Here is a 24517-nt window from a genome sequence, read left to right as displayed (position 1 = left end):
CACCTTCCCTGATACCAGCACTGTGGCACCGACCCGCAGTACCGACTTTTCACCACCGAGCTGAGCAATGAGCCACGGGGAAGTGATTAAAAAATGGCAGGGGAATAAAAAATACAAGAAGAGCAAAATAACAACGCAAATAAAAGACCCAGGCGTCGGGGAGAGGGGACCCAAGGAACATGGAACCGAGGCATCGAGGGGGTAAACGTAAACAGGCTCTACAGTGCCTCACTAGAACAGAAGAGCACTCTCCATGCTCTCATCTGTAAAGGCCGCTTTAGTACAGTTAAGTACTCTGGAGTCAGTCATGGTTCACCAGCCCATGGTTACTTCTCTGGTTCACAACTGACTGTCCACGTTAAAGGTCCTTCTTGATAAATGGATGGCAAAGACATCAGGTGTGTGTCCTTCCTTAAGGTTGCTTTAAACTTTAAATCCTTTACATAATACAAAAGAGGCAGGTTTTTGTTTTGCCATCTGTTTCCATACATAAATTAGTAAAACGAAATTTTTGAAGATGTGACAGTGAGAAATTGACACCCCACATGATACACAGCTTAATATTTTTTCATCTCCTCCTTTGAATTTTCAGGCATTCTTGAGCTGTTACCCTCCTTCTGGGAGCAGGGGGGACCCTTCCAACCCCCTGCTCACCTTCTGCTGCTCCTCCTCTGCCGCATCATTGCCCCCACCTCTGGTGACACTGGACTGCCCCAAATTTGTCATCTGCCCAACTCCCCCTGACCATGCCATTTACATATATGCATGCATGCACACACAGACACACCCACAAAAAAAAACAAAAGGGGGGGGGAGAGCTCTGCTAGAAGAATAGATGTCTGCATCCACCCCCTCATTCCTGTACCTGTCCCGCAGGCCTGCAGACAGTATTAAGGCTAATAGACAGGATTTTGACCACATTCCTAGCATCAAAGCAACACTCTTGCTGGGCTTGGGAAAAGCCTACATCCTTCCCTACAGCACTGCTGGGGGAGAGAACCCAGTGTGGTGACCAGATGAGCTGGTATCGGGCTCAGAAGCAACACCCACAAGCAACACCCCCGAGCCCTCATGCTGCTGCCCCACATCCTGCTTGGGCAGCAAAGCTGAAAGGAAAAGTTGACTCTTGAAAGCAAAGAATAAATTCACCATACTCTTAGGAGGTGTGCAAGTGTTCTCATCCAATGTAAATACTTCCACTATAGAAGTATTTTACTTCCTTTTTTCATTCATTTAACTTGCACACCTGTTAATTGATACTGTTCCATTATCTGTCTCCAAAAGTTATGATTTGACCAGGGGGTCTATGCGTGTTACACAATTAGGTGGGACATCTGCTCAGCTGCACCTGCCCAAGGGAGATGCTACCAAATTGCCAGGACAATGTCCCATTCAAAAAGAGACAGAAATGAAGTACTTTAGGAGCACTGTCAAAATCGCAGGGAAAAAAAACAGCTGGCTCTTTTAAGACTTTCAGAACATATACTTCACTTCAGTACAAATAAGTAATAAAATGAACATAGTGGACAGCAGTGTTAATTATCTATAGTAGGCAAAAATACAAAGGAATGAGATACAAAAGGTTTCTTAGTCAAAAGCTTACTATGTATTTGGAGCATCTATCCCTTTGTCACAAAAGCAATCAAGTATAAAGAAAGTGTAAAGCTTTACCAGTTTCCAAGAGCTGCCATGATCATAAGACTGATGGAAAAAAAAAAAGGAATCAATCAAGTGTGTTCTCCAGAACAGATATTTGAATTTATAAAGACTTGAGAAGAAAGTCTTCTTACAAGAAAAGATTCTGCTCCATCACCAAGCATATTTTCTGTAGAGAGGATTGGGCTAAAAGAAAAATGCATCAGATATATAAATCTCCTTATGGTAGAGTTATGTTTTGAAGATGTCTGTCTCTGAGAAAAGTTAGGTCAGTTTGCAGATACTAAGGAAACAGAAAAAGACAGGGGAAAAAATATCTCACAAATGGGATCATTCTGTATTCACTGCACTGCACAGTGATCAACAACAACGTTCCTGAAGATGAATAAGAAACTCCTGCCCCAGAGAGTGCCCTGATGCCTGAACTCCTACTGGAAATACTTATACCCTTGTGCTTCCACCTCTGCTCTGATTTTCTTAGTTGGTATTTCTCTGGGGGAGAGGGAGGCTCTCGTGAAGATACTTCATGCTCCCATGCTCTGAGAAGTCAGAAACAACATGATTGTCTCCCCTCAGCAACCACTTTGTAGTTAAGAGTCCTTCAATTCCCACTGGTCCACGTGCATGGATACGAGAAGTACTAATTCCTACTTCAGCACCTGCAGGAAACATGGAAGATAAACACAGTTAATCCTCAGATGATTTTCACTTCATACTAAGCAGTCTGCACCTTTAAGTAAAAACAGCTGCCTGCCTTTCTCTGCTCCTTTCCAAATACCTGAAGTTACATTTACCTGTTCCAATTTAAAAGTTAGAGAAGTTAGAGGAGCTTGGCTATTATGTTATAAATTGCAACATTTATACTTCTGGCTGCTAAGGAGTTACTTTTAGAGAGAAAGACTCAAGAGAGAGAGGTATCTCTTACATGGAACTTAGACTATTTTGCCAAGGGTTTAATCACACGTCTCTCCCTCCCCCCCCCCCCCCAAAAAAAAAAAAAAAAAAAAAGCTAAATTAGTCAAGATTGTGATTTTTTTTTTACCATATTGAGATGATATTCCAAGACCCTAGCTGAAATTTTTTAATCACATGGCAATCTGATTGTTCCAGCTAACACAGTAATAGCCTGCTACAGAGATTTCCAAGTGTCTGCCTCAGAAAGGATTGTTTCCCTTGTCTTCTGCAATTCACAGTTGGTGCATCTGTTTGTTTAAGCAACTGATACTCAGTTTGGTTCCTGTCTTTCATTCCTTAACACTGCAGGGCTGGCAGACTGGTCAGCAGCTCAGTCTGCTCAGCAGGAATGAAGTATGGCATTGTCTACAGAACCATCAGAAAGATAAACAAAAGAAAAAATGTTAATTACATGCATGCAACATACTTAATTCTGACTGCAGAGCTTCAAAGGATCCAAAACATCTTTATTCCCTACTGCCACATTAATCTGCATGGCAGTACTGGCTAATTTTGGCAGGAAAGAGATATTAAACTAACCAATGCTCTGTGGGGATGAAATGTCTAGGCTTCAACTTTTCCTACAATATATTTTACTGAAAGCCTTATACTAGACAGTCAGACATGATACTAATCCTATCTTCCAGGATTCAGACTGCCACACTTTTCACACAATAGTAAATCCTGCAATCATGTCCCTGCAGTATTTTCTCTTACCAAGTCCAAACCTGTAGCCATCAGAGAATCGGGTACTGGCATTCCAGAAAACACAAGCACTGTCCACATGCTGGAGGAAGAACTCTGCTGTTTTCTCTAGAGAGAGAAAAAAAAACACCCCAGTACATACACGATGATCATGCACTCCAATAAGCACAATATAACACAGTGAACAAATGTAACGACACCAATTTTCACATGAGATCTTATCACAGTATTTAAACAACCTGGACTAAGACATGACTGTCTATAACTTCTTCCCAGTATGCTTATCAAGTAGACAAACGTTTGAAGCAGCTTGAAAGATTAGAAGACAAGTGTGTGCTGACTTGCCATTGGCCAATCATTGGCCAATCATTAAGTGCATTCTTTAACAGCCTAGAGTAAGGGCCACATAACATGTTTCCTCTGAGCTAAGCAGGACTATAGGCACATTTAGCTCACAGGCCTCTCATTTGTTATGCCCGCTACAGACAAAAAAACCAACAAGCTCTGCAATGTCAAGCTAACCCAAAGAACTGACAATCAAACCCAAATAGTAGCTTAAGGAAACAGACCAATCACTAACCATTCTCTGTGATGATAACATCTGTGTGAGAACTACCATACTTGTGGATATGCTCAACTGCCTCATGGACACTGTCCACCACCTCAATGCAGCACTCCAAGTCTCCATATTCTGTGCGGAGAGATTTCACTTCTGAAGGGCTGAACGTCAGGTAAGATGCAAACTTTGGGCCGGCATGAATCTTCACCTGTAACGCGAGAAACATTTCGCACTGCTGACCATACCAATGCCTTCCAGGTCAAAACGTGGTTTCTTGTATCCTGTGAAAGATGTAATTTTCTTTTTAGCAGTCCATATAGCAGTTGCTATTTTTTGGACTTGTGACTAAAACACACCAGTGCTTTGGCTGTTGCTGAACAGAACCTTACACAGGGTCAAGGCTCTCTTTTTCTCCCACTCTGTCCTCCTAGGAAGAACACTGGGAGTGCGCAGGAAGTTGAGAAGGGACACAACCAGAACAGCTGATCCAAACTGACCAAAGGGATATTCCATGGGATACAATGTCATGAGCAGCAATACAAACTGAGGGATGTGACATACCCCTAAGCTCAGGATTCACCTCAAATTATTTAAAACAGTCACAACACTTACAGAGAAAGCCATATGGCAAGAGGACAGCAGAACCAGAAAAACAGATAAAATTTTACAGCCGGCCCTTGTTTTAAGAAAGCAACTACAGTGCAGAGAATAACTACAGTAATGCTTCCAAATTTGCACCTACAAAAGACTTAGGATCTTGAACTGCTTTTACTCTTTTATTTGGTAAACCAACAACAAGCCCCTCTGAAGTGTTTCAGACACACAGGTACTACGGGGCCCAAAAGAAGAAAACTCACACAAGTATTTTTGTATTTGTTGCAAAGATCATCTAACACATTATCAACCTTCAAGTTTAAGTATAGCAGCCAATACACTTAGACAGTGAGAGATAATTTAGAACTGATACAGCAGAGAAACACCCATGCACATGAAACACAAGACATTTTGACAAGCCAAAATTAACTGGGAAATAACTCACAGGCCTGCAAATGAGAAGGCTTTTAAGAAGGCAGCTGTAAAAAACTATTTTCTTGAGCAACTATAAATTATTTTAATTGCACAATCCTGCCCAATATTTGCGTATTTCTTGTCAGGTCAGACTAGACTGAGGTAACATCCTCCACTATACTAGGAGCTAGACGGGTGGTGGTGGAAATGCACTAATCCTCACATTCTTCCCATGCAAAATACATGGATCTACCTTACAATACCCTTCCCAATAAAAAGCCACAGACATGGGAAAAATCCACCAAGTGAGGACTTGCTCCTGAGTACCCATCAGTTTCTTTTACTATGACGCTTTCAACATAATGAAAACATGGCCTTTCTATTTTGCCTGCATTAATCACTGCCTGTACACTTCATCTGCCAAATACATACTGCTGTGTGAAAATTCTTGATTGATGTGTAATTCACACTACTTCATGGATACTTCTCTCCTGAGGCATCTCTGCTATGCTACTTTCACTGACACATTACCAGTGTGAAGGCAACTGATTAGTACACTAACCTTTCCCTGTTCCTTTGACATACTAGTAGGGAAAACAGGTGCAGATAAAGGTAATGCAAAATGAAAGGTTTAAAATAATGTGGATGAAGCAGGTTCAGAAAGGAAAAAAAACAGAAAGGGAAATCACTTGGGTATGGAGCTAAATCAATAGATTCAGGAAGAGGGTTTACATCTAGAAGGTTTTCCACAATTAAGCCAGAATCAAGAAAGGTAGAGAAGTGTGTTGTGTATATGCTCTTTTAAGGCAGAAGATAATTTTTGCTATATAAAGCATATATATTTTTTTATCCCAATAATGGCACATTGCTGTCCTGAAGAAGCTGCCTTCATATCTTTTCAACAGAAAAACAGTATTGTGTGGAGAAGCAGCAAAAGTTCATTTACATGTACAAAGAGACATCTGGACAACTTAAGTGGTAGTCCATCATAACACTAAACAGGGCTACATCAGCAAGGCCAAATGCTTCCATAGTGTTAGGAAAAAAAAATCCACGAAACAAACCATGAGTGACTAACCTGTTCAACTCTCAACATGTCTATGATCTGATCAAACAACGGGGTTCTCAGCAAGTCTCGATGAATTAGGAGAGTTTCCAGAGCATTACAGGCAGCAGGATATTCACACTTTGAGTCTCTGACTGAGGGTTAAGAGTAGATAATTGGTTACATAACATTTATGACAAAGATTTTGAACAGCATATGAATTATCAATTACCAAACAAGTCCAATAACACCGATGAGATTCATGTCACCCTCTACCAGCTTACTTATTCGTGTGACCTTCTCAACACTGGCATCTGTGTCCACATACACATGACAAATCCCTTCGCTGTGTCCCATCACCGGGATTCCTTTGGCAGCTTTCTGGATATTCCTGACAAGCTGTGACGAGCCACGCGGAATTATTAGATCTATCAGCTTATCCAAACGGCAAAGATCTTCTACTTCCTCTCTTGTGTTCACCTGTGGTAGTTGCAATGCCAAACATGCCAATGTTTCTTATATATTCCATGTCAAAGAAACAGTTGATTTAATTCCAGGTACTTACTAGTTGAACTGCATCTTTGACTCCATGAATAGAGAGTGCTTCTTGTGTCAGCTGATGAAGGATTTGATTGCTATGTGCTGCCTCTTTCCCTCCTTTAAGTAGTAAGCCATTTCCAGTGGCTATGGCCAAAGCAGATACCTGTCAGAAAAGACTTTATTATAAGAAGAGTAATTCTGGAGAAAGTTTGAATAATAAGTAAGATAGAAGAAGGGGGGGGGCAGGGGGAGGGAGAGGGGGAGGAGGAGGGGGAGGAGGAGGGGAAGGGGGAAGATGAAAGGGGGAAAAAGGGGGGAGACATCAGGGATATGAGGCAAGAGACCAGGGCTGAAGTCCAGGAAAACAGACTAGAATTCCACAAAGGAACACAGTGGTTACCTATAAAGAACAGAGCTAGCACCAAGGAGCTAAAAATGGTAGACAACAGAGGCTAGTGCTTTTTAGGTACATGGGAACTTTGCCTAGAACATACTCGTTTTCAGTGGGACCACTCACAAAATTCAGGTAATGAAATACCAAGCTGTCCACTGCTTGATTCTCACCCTTTTCAAGCTGCTGTACCCATCACTTTCTCCTCAAACACCTGCTCATGTGTTACAGAACTCCTCAAACAATCTTCCTAGGTACCTAACGTTAATTGTGGGAGAGTGTTGACAATTAATTTTTTTGTTTTCTTTTTAAAATCTACTTGCTCAGTCAAGTTGTTGGAAGACAGATCACGGTTGCTGGTGCCAGTTAGTTCAGCCCCATATTTTCTTGCATTATAAACAGCATTTACTCACAGGAAGACTTGCACATAGCACAGCAGATGCAGACACTTGTCTGAACAATGCCTGCCTTATTTCTGACACAAGACAAATGGCATTCACTTACAGTACACTATTCAACATCTTCATTAGCCCTTCCAGCAACTTCAGTACTTAAGAACTTATAACACCATTCTTCCTCACACCTATCCTACAACAACTGAGTAAAACCTATGACTTGACCTCACTGCATGCAAGCAGCATCAGCACAGGAAAGACCACTCAAAGCCTTGTGTGCTCAGCCTCTTAATTTTTTTAAATTATGTATTCCTAGCATTCCTAATTACTAGCATCTACAGTAAATACCTTCTGTTTAATCCCAGTCTGCAGCATGGACAGATAAAACAAGTGCTCATTGGCAGGAGCCCCCCAAGCTGCAAGTTAGGCATGGAACACACATTTGTAAGACACATTCAGGAACTGCACCATCTGAATGTAAAATAACTCCTTCTAGATGTCAGGTTTTCCAAAATTGTTTTAAGAAGAATCCAAGCAAGAGTCCTTTCTTTTGTCATCAAAGAAATTCCAACAGTGTAATCTGCCCTCTTCACATACCTGTGGAAGACAGTCAGGACGGGACTCAAAGATCACAAGAAGGACACCAATAGGCACTGTCACCTGCTCCAAATCCAGGGCTTTTGCTATGCGTGTTCGACGAATTACACGGCCTACACTGTCCTGTGAAGATGCTGCAATCTGACGAAGACCAATAGCCAAGCTGTTCAGCTTTGATGTAGACAGACTTAGACGTTTCAACAAAGGAAGAGCCAATCTCCCTAAAAGAAGGAAAAAAAATTGTGATGGAGATAGATTTGTTTTATACTGACAAGTTCTCTCTCTGGGTTCTCTCTGTGAAAGCCATACTAGCCAGTCGCATGTGACGTAAGATTCTAATTCTGCTCATTTCCTTTGAGACCAAGAGAGGGTTAAGACAGCAGAATTACCATAGAAGGACTTGACACACTACCTTTATTTTCAGCGTCTTCCAAGTCCTTTTTGTTTGCCAAGAGAATTTCTTCTCTCTGGTCAGTTAGTAAGTCAGCAAGACGATAAATAATCTCTGCTCTCTGAAAGAGAAAACAGTTTTCTAAGCTGACTTCTTACACAAAGACCATGCTATTTGACATCTGGTCCCTTTCAGTCCATTTACACTGACCGCATTCTCTTGCTGTCTTGACTCCCTGAATACTTGGGGTCAGCTGATCTTTCCAGACTGTATCACAGTAAAAAATGAGGCTGAATACTGTTTTAACCCTTGCTTTGCTTTATATCTTGCTTTCCATGCCTAGTCTTCACCAAACCTACAATGTTCCTCCTTTAAGATCACCATGACTTCTTCACAGCAGAGGCCATATTTTACCTACCCAGCTGCAGAACAGTAATTGTCTACAGTTCATCTTTTGCATATACAACACACAGGAGTGAATGGAGCGAGTTATTCCAGCCAACTCTTCAGCAGCTCTGATCACAATTAATTTCTGTGTGATATCGGATGGTATCAAAGTTTTTACAAATCCATGAAGTCATTTATTACTTCACAGCCCCAAGATACATTATCTTTATGCTTTTCTCATCTCTTTAAGCATGCTATAATCCAACTGATGGATCTGGCACAAAAAGAATAGATTCTTGTCTGAAAGGTCCATTCAAGTTTTAAATCCATGTTGTAATACTTGCAGCATATTCACAAGCTTAACAAGTAAGGCCACATTGTTCTGTTACCTGCTCAGGCTGTAAAGCCGCCAGGGTCCTACCACCAGTTCGAGCCATTTCACCTTGCTGCTCTACTGTAGGACCTGAAAAAAAAAAAAACAAAACCAAAAAACAAACACCAACAAAAAACCCCCAAGAATATACCATGCAGACAAAGTTACAGCACATATGGAAGTCAGCACTAGACCTTCCATCTTCTGATTGTTTGCTCAAAGCTGGAAAGTATGTTGAGTCTTAAACAGACATATTCAAGAAATCTGTTGAATGGTAAAGGAAAAAAATCTGTACCTGACACAAAAATAGTGCTGTGGTCCTTACACTTAATGAGTCATCACAGAGATTCTGTTAAGGTCACCATGTCAGAGTCAGTTGTGCACCACGGATCAAAAGAACTTGACAAAAAGCAAAAGACCAAAGCAAAAGAGGCAAACACTGAAAAGTTTGAGTATCCAACTGAGGAAAACAGAAATTATTACAAAATAGCATGGGAATATACAAAATAATGGAAGTCAACAGTCAATCTGAGTAATGGCTCAAAAAGAAACTGCTTTCCTGTAATCTCTTCCTGTGTGCATCTTAGAAGGGTTCTCATTGAAGAAGGGTTGTTTCCTTTTCTTGCAGGACCTTATAAAATCTGTCTCAAACTGCAGTGCTATGGAACAGGTTACTTCTGGTTCTATTTAAAAAAAAGTCACCAGGTTCAGGTAGCATTTCCCCAAAGAGCTCACAAGTAGCTCACAGACAAACTAAATTGTGATTTTCAACTCTCCTGAAATTGCCTGTAAAAGATATAACTTGAGTGTGATAAATATGACTCAGCTTCTATTTAAGAAGGGTTCTGTGGAAACTGCTAGAGCAGGAATACCAATGTTATGGAAAATATCAAAAGGCATAGTGGAAACTGTAAGAAAAGAATTTGTGGGTAAGTGATCAATTTGACTTGCTAAAGAAGTGTTAAAACAGCTTTTTAAAGTGAAGTCATACTTTACAAAGTGTGATTGTTTTAGTGTTCTTTGAGAAAAGCAACATGCATATAAGCAGATACAGCTGATAAAGGCAGCATCTCCTGTTTTTTGGCTTTTGTCTGTTGCCTCTTGTCCTGTCAGTGGGCACCACTGAAGAGTCTGTTTCCATCTTCTTTATGCCCTCCGGTGGCAGGACAAGAAGCAATGGGCACAAACTTAAATGCAGGAGATGCTGCCCATCAGGAAGTGCTTTTGCATTGGATGATCAGGCACTTACAGAGGTTGCCCAGGGACATTGTGGACTCTCCATTCTTGGGAGATTCCCAGAAGCTGTCTGGACACAGTCCTGGGCAACCTGCTTGAGCAGGGAGTAGGACAAGATGACTTTTTAATCTCCCATCCTGTCCCTTCCAACCTCACCCATTCAGCAATTCTGTGATTTCCTTTCAGCCAAGGAACAGCAAGTGTAACCAGATAAGACTAAAGTGATATAGAGAGGAAAAGGAAAATCAGGTCTCAGTATTTTAATAAATAATACTCTGAAAATATCGTCTCAGTGACCATCAGCATCAAAAAGCAAATTAAATGTTTGGAATTATTAGAAATCACCCCAAACCCAAATTAAAGCACATTCTTCACATAGTCCTGTCTCCAGAATTTACACACAATATCTTGACTGTTGTGACACAGAGCCCTGTGAATGCTAAGTCTTCACATGGGGTCAAAGGATGATGAAACCAATTTATACAAGAAATCGATTGAGGATTATCATACACAAATAAATTCACTTGCCTTAAAGTGCAAGTCAAAAGTATCACTTCGTATTTGTCTGCTAAGGTCACAAATCTTCAGTCTGACTCTCTCTAGTGACTGTTCCAACACCCCAGCAATGCAGTGCCAGGAAAACATTCCTACCAAACACAAGACTGAGTCGTAAAAGAAATTTATGGTAAGAAATAAAACTGAGTTTTATTTCTTAAACACTATCTGAGTTCAGCAGCACATTCTAAGTCCATGTTTTCACACAGAAATCTTCAGTACCAAAGGACAACCCCTAGGATTGAAAATGGTAAAAATTCTATTAATTGCATTCTTCAAATGCTAGTCAAAGATTAAAAAGAACAAAAGATTCAACATTTTCCATTCCTACTTTAGAAAATACTTTTCAAAGTCCATTTTTCTGAGTAGAGTTTCCCAGCTATTGTACAGGTCTGGCCAAATTTTAACTCTTATCTTTCAGGAACTCTCTACAACTTTCAATGTACACATTAGCTCTGTGCTTACCTGCAGGTTTTACCTCTGAAAAAAAAGTTCCAACTTTTTTCCCTTCCACAATATCTGTGATGACATGACCCGAGATCTTTGGGTGGGTTCCATTTGCAATCACTACAGACGTGCCCCCTTGGAGGGCCCACAGAGCTGCTTTCACCTACAGTAAAGGATAAAGCCCGTTTCAGGAAGTTAACTTGTTTGAATCACCACTTTCAACGAGACCTTTTGATCTCCAGATTCATCACTTACGCTTTCAAAGAGCATTCAGCACACTTCAGGCATTTCCATAACATAGCATTTAATGAGATTATGTATTTGTGCTTTACCTTCTCTTCCTTAACTAGCTTTCACTTCATGACCATGCTTCCTAACAGCCTACCATTTTCCAAGACTTGTGCAAGGGCACTTTGGTCATATGTTCTTATGTTGCAAGTTTGGGTTTTTTTGAAGAAACCCAATTTTCTCTTGAAAAGCTTCTGTTGCCAATTTCACTGACATTGATTAGCCATCAATAATTAATCTACTTTAGGTGACCATGTGATATTACTTGCATTGCAGAGCCCTGTTCCTGCTTAGGTCCTAGCCATTATTATAACATTAAAGTATTCAATACCTTCAGCTGTCTGAATCACTCCCTTACAAGTTTGATCAGCGTAAGTACTCCCTGTACGTCTCCTCAAGACACAGAGGTATTCTCATTGTTTACAACCCCTCAGTGAAGCTATGAAGTCTGCTAAGAGTTACTCATATTTCGACACAAAATTTTTATCCACTTTGTTCACATTTCCTGTTCATGTTACTACCAGATTTTTTATTTAATTAATTCTACTTTTTGCAATCATTTCCCTCGACCTGCTAAGTTCTTTCTAATGCAACCTAGGATGCTGTTAGTCTGCTTGCTCAAAAGGCATATTGCTGCTTCACATTCCTTTTGGTAGCTACCAGGACTCTTATGTCCTTCTCAGTGAAACTGCTTTCCAGTCAGTCAGCTCACCAGCCCGTACCAGTGAATGAAGTTTTCTCCTTAAGGCTAGGACACACAACATTCCAGCTCCGTAAGGTTCCTGTCTGCCCACTTCTACAGTCTGTCAAGATCCAACTGAACAGCAACACAATCATCTTGTCTACTTCTCTTTCCCACATCTCTCTTTCCTCCCCACACCCCCCACCCCCAAAAAAAAAAAAAAAAAAAAAAAAAGTGTTCTGTATTCCTACCTTGGCTTCCATGCCTCCCATTCCCACTCGGGATTTTGTTCCAAATGTTACAGACTGCTGGTCTCCTGGGTAGAATATGTCAATGAGCTTTGCATCATCAGATCCTGGGGGACTGTCAAAGAGTCCTGAAATAAAAAATAAAAACCTGCTAGTGCTATATAGCCTCATGTCCAAAGGTCTCCCATGAAAAAGAAGAAAAAAAAAAAAAAAAAAAAAAAGCCAAAAACCCACATGCTGAATAGCAGCATGCAAGAAGCTGAGAGGTGGTGACATTTGGCTCAGGTTACAGAGACAATTTACAGCTTTCATAGGTTCAAAATCAGGTCTTGTCAAAGGACAGTCCTCCTCACCAAAATCTCAGATGGGTTGTACAGTGATAAATTATGCAATTCAGAAATATGTAAAATGGGTAACTGTTGAATTCTGCTAAGAAAGAACACAACAGAGATATACTCTAATTTTTGTGGGAAAAAAAATCTAGGAGTTTTACATAAACAGGTTAGGAGTTGAATGATGCTTTGGTTTACCTAACACACTAAACCTAAATTCTACCACCACACTTCCCAAAAATTCTATGTGAACAAATACTGCTGCTACTGTGCAGATTATCTGTGTTCTTTCTTGATAGCTTGGGAAGGAGAGGACATACGTCTTTCCATAAACAAGATGTCACATTGAATGAATAAGCTTAGAGGATGTGGGTGTTGGGTGTTAAATTTTTTACAAGTTGTTTTGACTGTTGCTTTTTTGAGTAGCTCTCAGTCATTTCAACTAGCATCAACCATGAAATCCACCTGAATCTGCTGAAACAAAAAGTTTTTATGGAAAGGTACCACTTTCCTTCTCAGGACATACGGTATGTGCCATAGTCCAGGATCTCCTGAAAGAAACCCATCTGGAGAAGATGAAAAGACTATTTGACTTGAGTGATGTGGACCGAACTGATCTGAAACTGCACTCACTACCCTAGCTATGGAAAATGAACTTCAACATCCACAGGTATCAGGCTTAGGTCATAGCAGCACAGCTCAGAAGACTAGCAAGCTCCAGGCTTCTGGAAGGAATGACCAGGACTTGTACCTGTAATTCACTGGAAGACAAAGCCTGCTGCCAAAAGAAACACTATGCAGGATACTATTTGGCTTACACTCCTAATTCTAAAAACATAGCCTTTATTCTGCATATTACTCATGGCTGTATCATACAATTCTGAGAAGCTAGCAGAAGTACCAAAGCACATACGGTATTCTGGGTTCTGGAACAAGTCTCAAGGTCATATGCATTCTCACCCACCCAGATTCAACAGTGTGGCAGACAGTTTTTGGCTTATGAAACAGCATCAGCATTAAGGAGTTATGTGGCATGTTGCAATTGTCCCTATAAAAGATCTGAACTGAAGAGATCAGTAAAACCCAAAGAGGCTGGTTTGACCAATGTACTTCAATGAAACATGAAAGTAAAGAAATGACTCACAAACCTTCTACGTCTGACAGAACAATCAGGAGATCAGTTTTCATTTCCACAGCCAGTCGTGCTGCCAGACTGTCATTATCCTTCACACTAATCACCTGCAATGCACATGCACATCAGCAGCACTGAACAGCGGGAGGAACTAGGAAATATTCAGCTGCAACATACAAAAAGCAAGCTGCCTCAGCACTACCAAGTCCTCCCGGGCTACTCTGTTCACACCCACTGAAAACTTAAATGATTCACTGTGTCAAAGCAGATATGCTTTTGGAATGCAGTAAAGCTGTGTAATAATGAGAAGCAGTGTGATGACCATCTGCATTCTCCACACAGGTGCACAGTGACAGGAGATGTCCTACATGACCCTGCTTTAAGCGAGCATGCTGGAGTAGATGACATTCAGAAGTCCTTTCCAACTTCAGCTGTTCAGTGAAAACCAAACTGAGCATGCTTGCTTTTGGCAGAGCAGACATAATATGCCCTGCTTACACCCCACAGCACTGCATCATGCCAGGGACAGGTCATCATAGTCTTACAGTACCCTTTGCCCACATTATTAATTTTGTATGTTTGCTTCCCTGTTGCAGGCTTCAGAGGTCCCTGATTATGGCATTTAGTGAAGTACACATTAGTGCTGTACAAGCACCTAGAAGCAGGATCCACCCCCCCTTGCAATACTTCACCCACATTTACCCCCTGCAGATCACTGTTTGGCTCTGGAGGTGGAACAACAGCATCATTAGTGTTAATTATAGGGACGATATTCATTCTTAAAAGCTCATGCAATGTTCCATTTAAGTTCCGACGCTTCTGTTCATCGTGGAAATCCAGATTGGTGACTAGAATCTAAAAGAAAAAAAAAAAGTATACTTACCCTACCACCTTCCCTGAGAAGAACAACATAAATATATGTACTAACACATTGTAACAGATCAGTCATACCTTCCAGGTCCTAAACTAACACAGACGCATTTAAAGGATAAAGAATACAAGGGAGAAATACTCTTTCTGCAACATTTTCAGGTTTATATGCCTTAACTTCCACTGCAGCCTTTAAATGTCTTTATCAACTTGAAAGATAACAGCCTCCAGGAAGCAATTTGAAAAAATAAAACATAAGCAGAACACAGACAATTATTTTAACTACTAAGACCCTAAACAATTTGATAGATTACTCAAGACACTGTCTTTTCTGTTTTCCCTCCCAATGTAATGTTCCTATTGTCACGTGCAGAAGCGATGCTTTGTCTCAAGACTTCTCTTAAGCTCTGCAGCTCACTTGCTTTTCCCACTGAATCTTGAGGTCTTCAAGCCTTTGGCAGGCATACCCCTCTCTTTTTAGCACTGAAAGCCAAAAATCTTCAGTATCTCTTCTGGAGAGACATTTATTTTTTTCATTTTTACTCTGGCACTGGATGTTTGAGAACTAAGCAAAAAAACTCCACCACACAAATGTTACAGTCACTTGGAACCAAGATGCACACCAACTTTTTTGGAATGGGCAATTCTTTCAAATTAAAGGAATTATAGTTGTCTGCAGACTTGAACAAGATTATAATCCAGTGGAAACTCAAGTGATTGTTAGCTATATTACAGGAAAAAGCTCCTCCAAGCAAGGCTTTATACTAGGGATACCAGCACCCACAAGGTAGAGAGGTTTGGGAAGCAGATGGACAGCAAGTTCTGACATGTGGATACACACTTCTATCAGCTTTACAGATGGTGTGACTGTTCAGCCACTTGTGATTTTTAAACCCTCACTTTGCATCACCAACTTCAGCATTTGTGAAGAGATGTGAAGAGATGCCCTCCTGTAAGTAACAGCAGGACACACAAGAACCCCAAAAAGAAAAAGCTTATTTGCTCTACCCTAACAACAGATAACTCAATTTCATAAATACTTAGCAAGGCACTCCTAGATAAGCTACAGGGGTGCCTTACACTACAATAACAAGCCTCCAAAGTAGGATAGTAATGGAAATGCAAGACTACAGCTGCATATAAAACATGGAAAACATCCAAGAACAATTCCATCGCTGACTGAAGGAGCAAGTCAGTCTAGGAAAGTAGGAAGCCCTTACTTGAGCTGCACAGATGCTGTACTGCGTAAACATGGCCTCATACAGAGCCATGAGTCCACTCTGGCCAGCTGCTGCACAAGCTCGGGCCTCCAAGACTGGAATAGCCTACAAAGATAAAGAACAGCTGTCAGGCAGTGGTTTGAGCAGGTACTAACCAACATTCAACAAAAAGCAGGAGTTCCACCAGCTACTCACCATGTCTTTTAGCTGACTCTGGCCGGAATGAAGTGCTTGTCTCACACTCTGAGAAAGCAAGATCTCATGACGCAACCGCTGCTTTCCAAAAGCTACAGCACCACTGGTTACAATCATCATCTCTCGGCCCTGATTTTGCAGCATTGACACCTGTCGGTACAGAACACAACAAACAGGGCCTGGAATATAATCACTGCTAGTGTGACAGCTCTGGCTATTACAGATAACTTTATGCTCAACAGTTCTTGCTGCCTCGAGTGTTCCATCTCATCCATGGACATGCACCACAAGGTAATTATCCTCTAAGATCGTCTTCCACACCTTCCTAGCCACTTAGGAATTACGCGAAGGACCGCATCCAATCTATAGCTTCTGCCACTTCCTTTTCACAATACCAGTTTTTATGACAGTCATGCTTGAATGACTACAGCCTTCTTTTCACCATCCATTCCCAAAGCTGACATTATAATGCAACTTTGTATTCTCCAAGTGAAGAAGCCAACCCTGACAGTAAAGCTTTTAATTACTTCTTCCTTACATACATCTGGCCAGATTCCTGTCAAAGCTCTAAAGCTAAATGTCTTATACAAATTTTATTTATTATGCTAACTTTACTTCCCAGAGATGTCCAATCCCCTCTAAAGTCATAAGTTCACTTTGAAGAACCAGTTGATCCCATCACCTTTTTCTATGGCTAACAAGGTTTCAAGCTTTCTCCTGGAGGAAATCTGCAAATGCTGAAGAAGGTAATCAAGAAGGGTCAACTCTTCGTGCAGGCTTTCCAAACCTCAGTGTCACCTTCCTACTAGATCCAACTAATGTCCCAGTCATGTCTTACCTACCTGCATAAAAAGCTCACTGTACAGATCTCTCCCTCTTTACTGGGTCTGTCCAAGCTGCAGTTAGCTTTTTTTTGCAGGGTCTATATGGTGCTCTTTTAGATTTCGGGACTAAAACAGTGTTGATAACAATCTGACGTTTTGCCTACTGTTAAAAAGTGCTCTCACAGCTTCAAAGCCTTCCCTTTTTCTCATGTTGATCAGTACTTGCACAGCATCAAGGCTTTCTTTTTCTCACTATGTCCCATCGAAGGAGGTAGGCTGTGCAAAGTTGGAAGGGACACACCTGGGACTGAACTGGCCAAAGGTACTGAACTGGCAGTACCATCTGACCCCATATTCAGTAATAAAACTAGGACAGGAGAACAGGAAAGGGCAGCGGGCTGTCCTCCAAGCTGGCTGTCACTTGAGGACTAGCTGGCCATCAGTCGGTTTGTGTGAGATAGAGTGATAGCCTTAGTATCACTGGTTTCTCTCCCCCTTTCCTTTACTTATTCAACAGTCTTTTATTCAACTCCTAGATTTTCTTACTTCTGCTCTTGCTATATTCTTCCCAATTCAACTGGTGGCAAGGCAGAGGTGTGGGGAGAAAATAAGCACCTGTGTGAGTGCTTAACTGCTGGTGGGGGTCAATCCCACCACACCTTCTAACAGTAATTTAATGAGTTACATGGTTTATGCTACCACAGCACAGGGACATGAAAAAGGGAAAAGCCAACACATTGCTTTAAAGGGTCATCACTGTTGTATGAGATTTTCCTACAATCTATTACGCCATCCAACAATCACCGAGTATCTGAAGCTAGAACTAAACAACCCATTTCAGCTGTAGAATTACCTGCTCTACAATAGACGCCAGCCTCCCAAGGGCCAAGCCACACTCATCCCCTCGAGTCACAACAGCGCTGCCCAGCTTCACCACAATGCGCTTGGCGTGCTTCAGCTCGCTGCGGTGTGCAAATGATTTCCCATGGGCACGGCTGAGTGGCATGGTGATAAATGGGATGTTGCTCCAACAACGGATGGATTCACTCCTTAATCTTTGGTTGTGGCAAGGGAGATCTATCATTAAAGAAAGAAAAATGCAGTTTTATGCGTTTTGTTCAGACTTTAAATCCTTTTAAGTCAGGTAACATTTCCCCCATTTCCAATGCTAAAGCTTCATCAGAGTTGCTTCAATATTGGCTACTGCCTACGGTCAATGCTAAGGACCAATTTTCCTACTATTAACTATTAGGAGTTTACTGATTGTGGAAAACACAGAATACTTTTAGAAATACTACAAATGCAGAAGTCAACAGAGCTGTAACTCAGAAAAAATAAGTTTAGCATTTTAACGATTTCAGCATTATTAATTCAAAAAATATCAACAAAAGAGAACTGTTAACACACAGACTGATGGGAAATTAATCCCGCATGCAACAGCAGTTACTCTCTTGATCTATAAGACTGTATCTTTCCTTTCCTTTCTGTTTCAGACCACTAAATAGACAGTGATTAGTCCTCTCAAGGGAAGTTTTTGGGAACAGTTACTTTTATGCTATGTGTAATACTATGTATTTACACTCTGATTTCCTGCAAGAAGCTTTCCACTTTTATCTAATTCAAATAAATTTGAGCTTCACACTTTGCTTTACTCAAGACATCTGTGGGCTGAAGATGAAGGTGAAGAAGCAGACATAATCAGATCTTGTTTCCCAGGAATATATAGGGCTGAAATAAAATACTTCTACTATAGCGCTACATTCACAGCTCTTTTCTTTTTTCTTGAAATGGGTATCAGAATGAAAAACACACCCTCTAAGAGACAAAGCTGAGTATTATTGAATTAAGGGATAAAGAAACACTGAAAAAGTACAGCTTCAGCTGCAGCTCACTCCATTTCAAATCATGTTAATGAGGTGATTTTCCTTTCAACCTATGAAAATGCATAGACATGTCCAGACACATACTGACCAACATTATTAGGAACGTGTGCTTTCATCTCATACGTACATGAGCAAGAAACGGCTGCAATGGCATGTGGTGATAAAGAAAAGCACCATCCAGGGGAGCGGATGTGAGGTCTCAGAGCAGCTCGCACCAACATTTTGAGATACCTTCTGAAAAAAAGGGTATATGTGAGCTAAAAAGAAGGGAAGAAGGGGGAAAGCTGGTTAAATATCAGTAAATTTACATACATTTTTCCCCCCTCACATGCACTCCCCACAAACCAGCTCCCCTTTGCTCTGGACAGTCTTAATGTAATTTCCTTGTGCAAGAGACAAGACAGACAATTCTCCATTTTGCAGAATTCCCCTGTCCCCTGCCTGCTAGCAGATAATCATTACTAAAGATCAAGAACAAAACAAGGTTCTCCAAGAAGGGAAAAGACTATCAGCATTACGCTAGTAGTGTACCTACAATGGAAAAAAAGTTTTAACTTTGTTCACAGAGAAGCCTGGAAGAAATAAAAACAGAGGTTGTATCATCCAGACTTCTCATACACCCCACAACAGAGCATCTGTTATACTTCTCATGAATCTCAGCCCAATTCAATATAAAATATATGCTAATTAATTAACTTTTCCCTAATCACTACTAAAAGAAAATATGTTAACCATGATTACTAGTAAGAACATTAGTTTCCAAGGGATTTGGAATTAGTTTCCCTCAACTGAACCTTCAAACACTCAGAATTCTTGTAACTCAAAATCCACCAGTGCAAGTAGCCAGCAAACAAGGGACACATAACGAGCAATTTCCTAAGACAGGCATAGCTGAAGTAATGCATCTAGTACCACAAAGGAAACAAGAAGAATCCAGTTCTCCCAGACAGTGCTTAAGCCATGGAACCTCTCCTTTCCCATTTGAAAAATTTTGCTCCCTTTACTTACTTTCAATCCATCTCTCTACACTACTGGGATAGAGCAAAAAACACTGCACATGTAGGTGAAAGAAGAAGGGACTGAAGAGGACAAGGAGAGCTTGCAGTAACTGCATTGGAAGACTACTATTACAAATACCATGACAATTATAGTACCAGGCAAGTTCTGCCATACCTGTATGTGAACACTCGAAGTTGCTTCATTACCCTGCATCAATGTATTATTGTGTATTTTGTATATTTTGTATCAATGTGTATTGTATATATTTTTATTATACCTTACTATAATTCTTACCAATATACACACCTACAGAGAAACTTAATCACCTTCCCAAGAAATCAGGTCTCAACCCCTAAAACTGATGCCTTTTGTGACAATCTCTAAATTGACTTTACAGTCTGTTTGGCTGCAGGCCCATCAAGTTGTCAACATTTGCAGTCAGTTGCTAAAATAAAACTAAAAAACTTTTGTCGCTGTTTTTATATACAAAGGCCAATGTTTCAACTAAGTATTAGGACATTCAACATGTGAAAAAAATCTAGAAACCAAACTCCTGTGAAGAGAACTATATTGCACTACACTTTAAGCAATTCAGCAGATATAATTCAAGTTCCAAGGAAATTAACACAATTTTAGTAAGTCTTTAGCATAACACAAGTAAGTCCTCCGTAATATTTGGGGTGTTTATTCGTTAAACAATCTTGTTACTTTACCAGCTAAAACCTCTGTAAGTAAATATTTAAGGTTCTCGGTGAGTGAAGCCAGCTCAGAACAGAGTAAAACACATAAAAGCTTAAAGCTTCAAATCGCCTTTAGAACAGTTCACAAACAGCTTTGGCTGGGTTCTGCAGAAGTTATACACATAGAGAGCAGGCAATTCAAAGCAACATGTACCGTGCAATTATTTTCTAGGAAGAATCTATTCGAGGAAGAATCCATTCCAGGAGAATCTGGGCATGGCAGTCTCTCTCATCTGTTGGCACTGCCTTGTGCAGCAAAATAAAACCCCTCCGCTGGCCTGCCAGAACCCTTCTAGCACTTTTTTTAATCGGGGTATCTCAAAAGACAGCAGCTGCAGAAGTTCAGCACTGCTCCATTTCGCTGTACCTGGCCTATAAACAGGTGAAGCAGCTCAAGCAGGGCGGTGCAGCAGCAGCACCAGACAGGGCCGGCTCCGGCTGCCGGTCTCGGAGAGGGGATGCTGAGGAACCGAGCGACTCACGGGAGCGCGAGCATCAGAACCCGCTCCGGCACAGACAGGAAGTTTAGCTTCGCAAAACACTACGGCAGACAAATTACTCTCGCGTTCATCAGACCCCTGCGGGCACCGCTCCTCGCCCGAGCGCTCCTCGCACCGGACCCGCCCCTCCCGCCACACAGACACACCGACACAACGGCGCGCGCTCCGCCAGCGGCCACCGTCGCTAGATCCACGTGACGCGGCGCAGCCAATCGGCGGCCCCCAGCAGCAGCACCGGCAGCAGCCACCTCAGCGCTGCCAGCGCGGCCCTGACGGGCGCGTGGGTGATGTAACCCCGGGCCGCCTCACCCCGCCCGCCGCACGCAGACCAGGCCGGCTGCCTCGGCAGATGATGTAACCCCGCTCCACGTTGCAGCACAAAATCCAGCGCTGTACAAACTCTAGCATTAACAACTGTTTTCTGCCTAGTTGCAGGCTAGTCCAGACAGCCCTACCCATAGCAGAGGCTGCCTGGCCCTCTCCCCTATCCAGCTTTCCATGACCTCGACGTTTCCCTTTTCACAGACGTTTGCAGTCTGATGCACACTGCAGACAAGGGGCATTTGTCACCAAACTTTTGAGAGCACTTTTACCCCCTGAAGTAAACCCTTGTTTTCTCCAGTGTACCCCAAATCCCTCTATAAGGGCAGGAGTGCTGGCTTTGCTCTTCGTTTAATCTCCACATCTCATTTGCATTCATTTCTAAATTAAAGAAACTCAGAATCATTTCAGTTGGAAAAGACCTTTAAGATCATCAAGTCCAAGTGTTAACCCACCAAATGGGCCAAATGCCACCAAATGGCCAAAGCCACAACGAAACCATGTCCCTCAGCACCACATTACATGGCTTTGAAATGCCTCTGGGGATGGTGACCTCTGCACTGCTCAGGGAAGCCTGTGCCAGGGTCTGAAAACCCTTTTGGGGAAGCAATTGTTCCTCATCACCTCTGTATATCCGAACTTCAACAACTGCATTCTGTCAACAGTTAAGACAGCTAGAAACAACTTTCTAAGAAAAACTAAGGGATATTGACCACCTAGGATTTATTTCTAAACCCTGTCCTATTTTTTCTCCAAGAGCACCACTCAAAACAGCATTCAGTACAATCCCAAACTCAGGGAACTCTTGCACAATCAGTTCAGCATTCCCTCCAGTTCCTTATTTTTAAGCCATCTACCTTACCTACCTTTCCTTTTTTTATTCTTTGCCCTCACGACGTGTTTCTCTCTTGAGTTTGGGGAGAAACAAGATGGCATTCAGCTTCTAAAAAGGATAAGCTGACACCCAAATCCTAATAGGAAGAAATAAGAAAGAAAACATACCAGTAGATCAGCAGTCTGTCAGATGCCCAGACAGAGTACAACAGCAGGACAAGAAAGGAAACAGAACTACCTGATCACTCTCTTGGTCTCCAGTTTTGTCTGACTTTGAGGCTGTACACACCTTCTCCACACAACTCATGATTCTGCAGACTTGTAGTGCACACACCCTCTCATTCCTCCCTCTGTTGTAATTCTTAAGTTGTTCCAAAACAATTCCAGTAGCCAGAAGTGCATCAGTTCAGTGTTGTCAGCCTTCCTGCTCAAAGCTGCAGTTCCCACCCCCCTCAAAAAAAAACACTTGATCATGGTAATTATCTGGTCAGAGACCATCTATACAATCAGTCTATACAATCTATGTGTCTCTATAACTGTCTATACAATCATGGGAGTACAAGCATCAGCAAGAGGAAAATAAAGCAATTCCTTAGCCTACACTGCCACTAATAATGCAGTATTGCATGCTCTTGCTCGACTATTTCATATAGATAATCATGTCCATTGCTCCTCTTCCACCTCCCCAATTATCTTAAACAGAGTGCAGTACATTAGCTAAAGGGGAGTCTAGAACTTCAAGGAGCACTTGAGTTTGGACAAAGCAAGGGTTTACACAGTGGTATGCCATAGTCTTTTATTCTGCACTTCATTCCTTACCTGACAGTTTCTACCATTCCATTTGCTTTTTGGCTTTTGCTGCACCTTGAACTGACTTTTCATAGTATTATCCACAGTAACTTACAGATATTTCTTCCCTGGATGCTGCATAAAAACATAAAACAAACTCATTGCTTTCACATTTCTACTAATACAACATGCAACAAGAGCAGGAGAAAAATCACTGAAGCTAAGCCTGAAAGAGGCTTACTCTGCTACTGAATGCACTTCTTATGTAGTATTAGATTGTATTCAACAAGCCTGGCAAAGAGCAGCTCAGAAAGCAGAGAGCAGCTCAGAAGGCAGTACAGCAAACAAATAAATCAGTGGTTAAAACAACAAAAATTATTCACTGACGCAATTACAGAAGAGGTAACATACTTTCTAAAGTGTCCACTTTACTATAGACCAGAGAAGAAAAATTTTGTTTTGTTTTGCTTTAATTCCTTACAAATTGCTCCTGAGTATTATCAGGAGCAAATCTGAGAAAGAAGGTAAACACTTCCACATATCCATCATATTATAGGGTACAGAGTCTGCACAGCTGAGTTTATTGAAGCACTTTAGTTATTTTTCATTTAAGAAAATAAAATTGTTCTTGACTTCATAGTATAGAGACACTTGACAAAGGCTATGGAAAACTGTGTAAGCTTTGCTCATTAAGTCTCCTTTATCTATAGTTTTATTATCTCTTTCAGAGAGTCATCAGGTTTCTTTAAAAAAAATCCTCTTACCGGATCCTGTTATATCTCCTCTGAAGAAACACTAAGGGAACAACACAGGCTTATCACCAAGAGTTGGGTCAAAACCTAGATAATTACTTTTCTGTGTCACGCAACTGTCAGGAGGGTTTGAATATTTTCTTTGGACATGGGAGAAATCTTGCAAGTAGACACAAGAGATGAACAAGGAAAATAAAATCTCAGGAGGGGCAACAGCTCTGCTCTCACGAAGAGAATGAGGCCAAGGCAACTTTTAATTTAGTGCTTGCAGGGGTAAAAAATGCGACTTCAGACTGCGAGTAACTCCACGCCCAAGCAGTGCTCTGCAACTTTCAATAATATTTGAACCGAAGTATACAAGGTTCTGGGAAGTTTGCGAGGACCAAAGAGACCGAGAACACCCCAAGCAAGGCAGCAGAGCACCGACGGCACTTCCAGTACCCTCACGGTTTTAAGGCTCAGTATTTTTTTTTTTTTTTTTTTCCCCACGGAGGCCTTGTTCCGCCGCTGCGAGCAATACAGCGTCCGCCCCACTCCTCCAGGCGCCGGAGGGGAACTGGCAGCAACCGCCCCGACTGAGGCGGCCGCCTTCAGGTCCTCAGCCCCAAGCCCGACCCTCCCCGCCCCCCATCCGGCCTCAGCTGCCGCTCTGGTAGCGCCCCCGGGCTC

General features: G+C 41.6%; 1 protein-coding gene across 14 annotated transcripts; it reads right to left on the bottom strand.

Moving 5' to 3' along the window:
• Positions 1-1583: 1583 nt before the first annotated feature.
• Positions 1584-24338, bottom strand: ALDH18A1 (aldehyde dehydrogenase 18 family member A1). Of its 14 annotated transcripts, XM_071749772.1 has the most exons (21): positions 23861-24338; positions 23127-23231; positions 22546-22668; positions 22340-22444; positions 19041-19147; positions 17884-18107; positions 16207-16356; positions 16012-16116; positions 14618-14776; positions 13938-14028; positions 12461-12585; positions 11258-11402; positions 9018-9091; positions 8263-8362; positions 7851-8071; positions 6493-6630; positions 6212-6407; positions 5961-6082; positions 3896-4082; positions 3328-3423; positions 1584-2315 (listed from the first exon to the last, which is right to left on the bottom strand). In XM_071749772.1, the coding sequence occupies exons 5-21, from the start codon at positions 19132-19134 to the stop codon at positions 2134-2136; spliced, it is 2409 nt and encodes an 802-aa protein (XP_071605873.1). In that variant the 5' UTR covers positions 19135-19147; positions 22340-22444; positions 22546-22668; positions 23127-23231; positions 23861-24338; the 3' UTR covers positions 1584-2133. The 14 variants fall into 14 exon arrangements, with proteins under 14 accessions (XP_071605873.1, XP_071605875.1, XP_071605863.1 ...); XM_071749774.1 differs by lacking the exon at positions 22546-22668; XM_071749762.1 differs by lacking the exons at positions 22340-22444; positions 22546-22668.
• Positions 24339-24517: the final 179 nt, after the last annotated feature.

Source organism: Heliangelus exortis, chromosome 7 (genome assembly GCF_036169615.1).
Source record: "Heliangelus exortis chromosome 7, bHelExo1.hap1, whole genome shotgun sequence".
NCBI classification, from domain to species: Eukaryota; Metazoa; Chordata; class Aves; order Apodiformes; family Trochilidae; genus Heliangelus; species Heliangelus exortis.
The sequence above is the reverse complement of the archived record's forward strand: the minus strand, read 5'-3'. Positions and strand labels throughout refer to the sequence as shown.

Excerpts from the sequence above, each read along its gene's own strand:
- ALDH18A1 (XM_071749762.1), bottom strand. Across the intron at positions 14,777-16,011 it reads ACAGCATCTGTGCAGCTCAA|ATTCTAGTCACCAATCTGGA; the intron begins GTAAGGGCTTCC and ends TTTTTCTTTTAG. Across the intron at positions 3,424-3,895 it reads TGTTATCATCACAGAGAATG|AGAAAACAGCAGAGTTCTTC; the intron begins GTTAGTGATTGG and ends TTCTCTCTCTAG.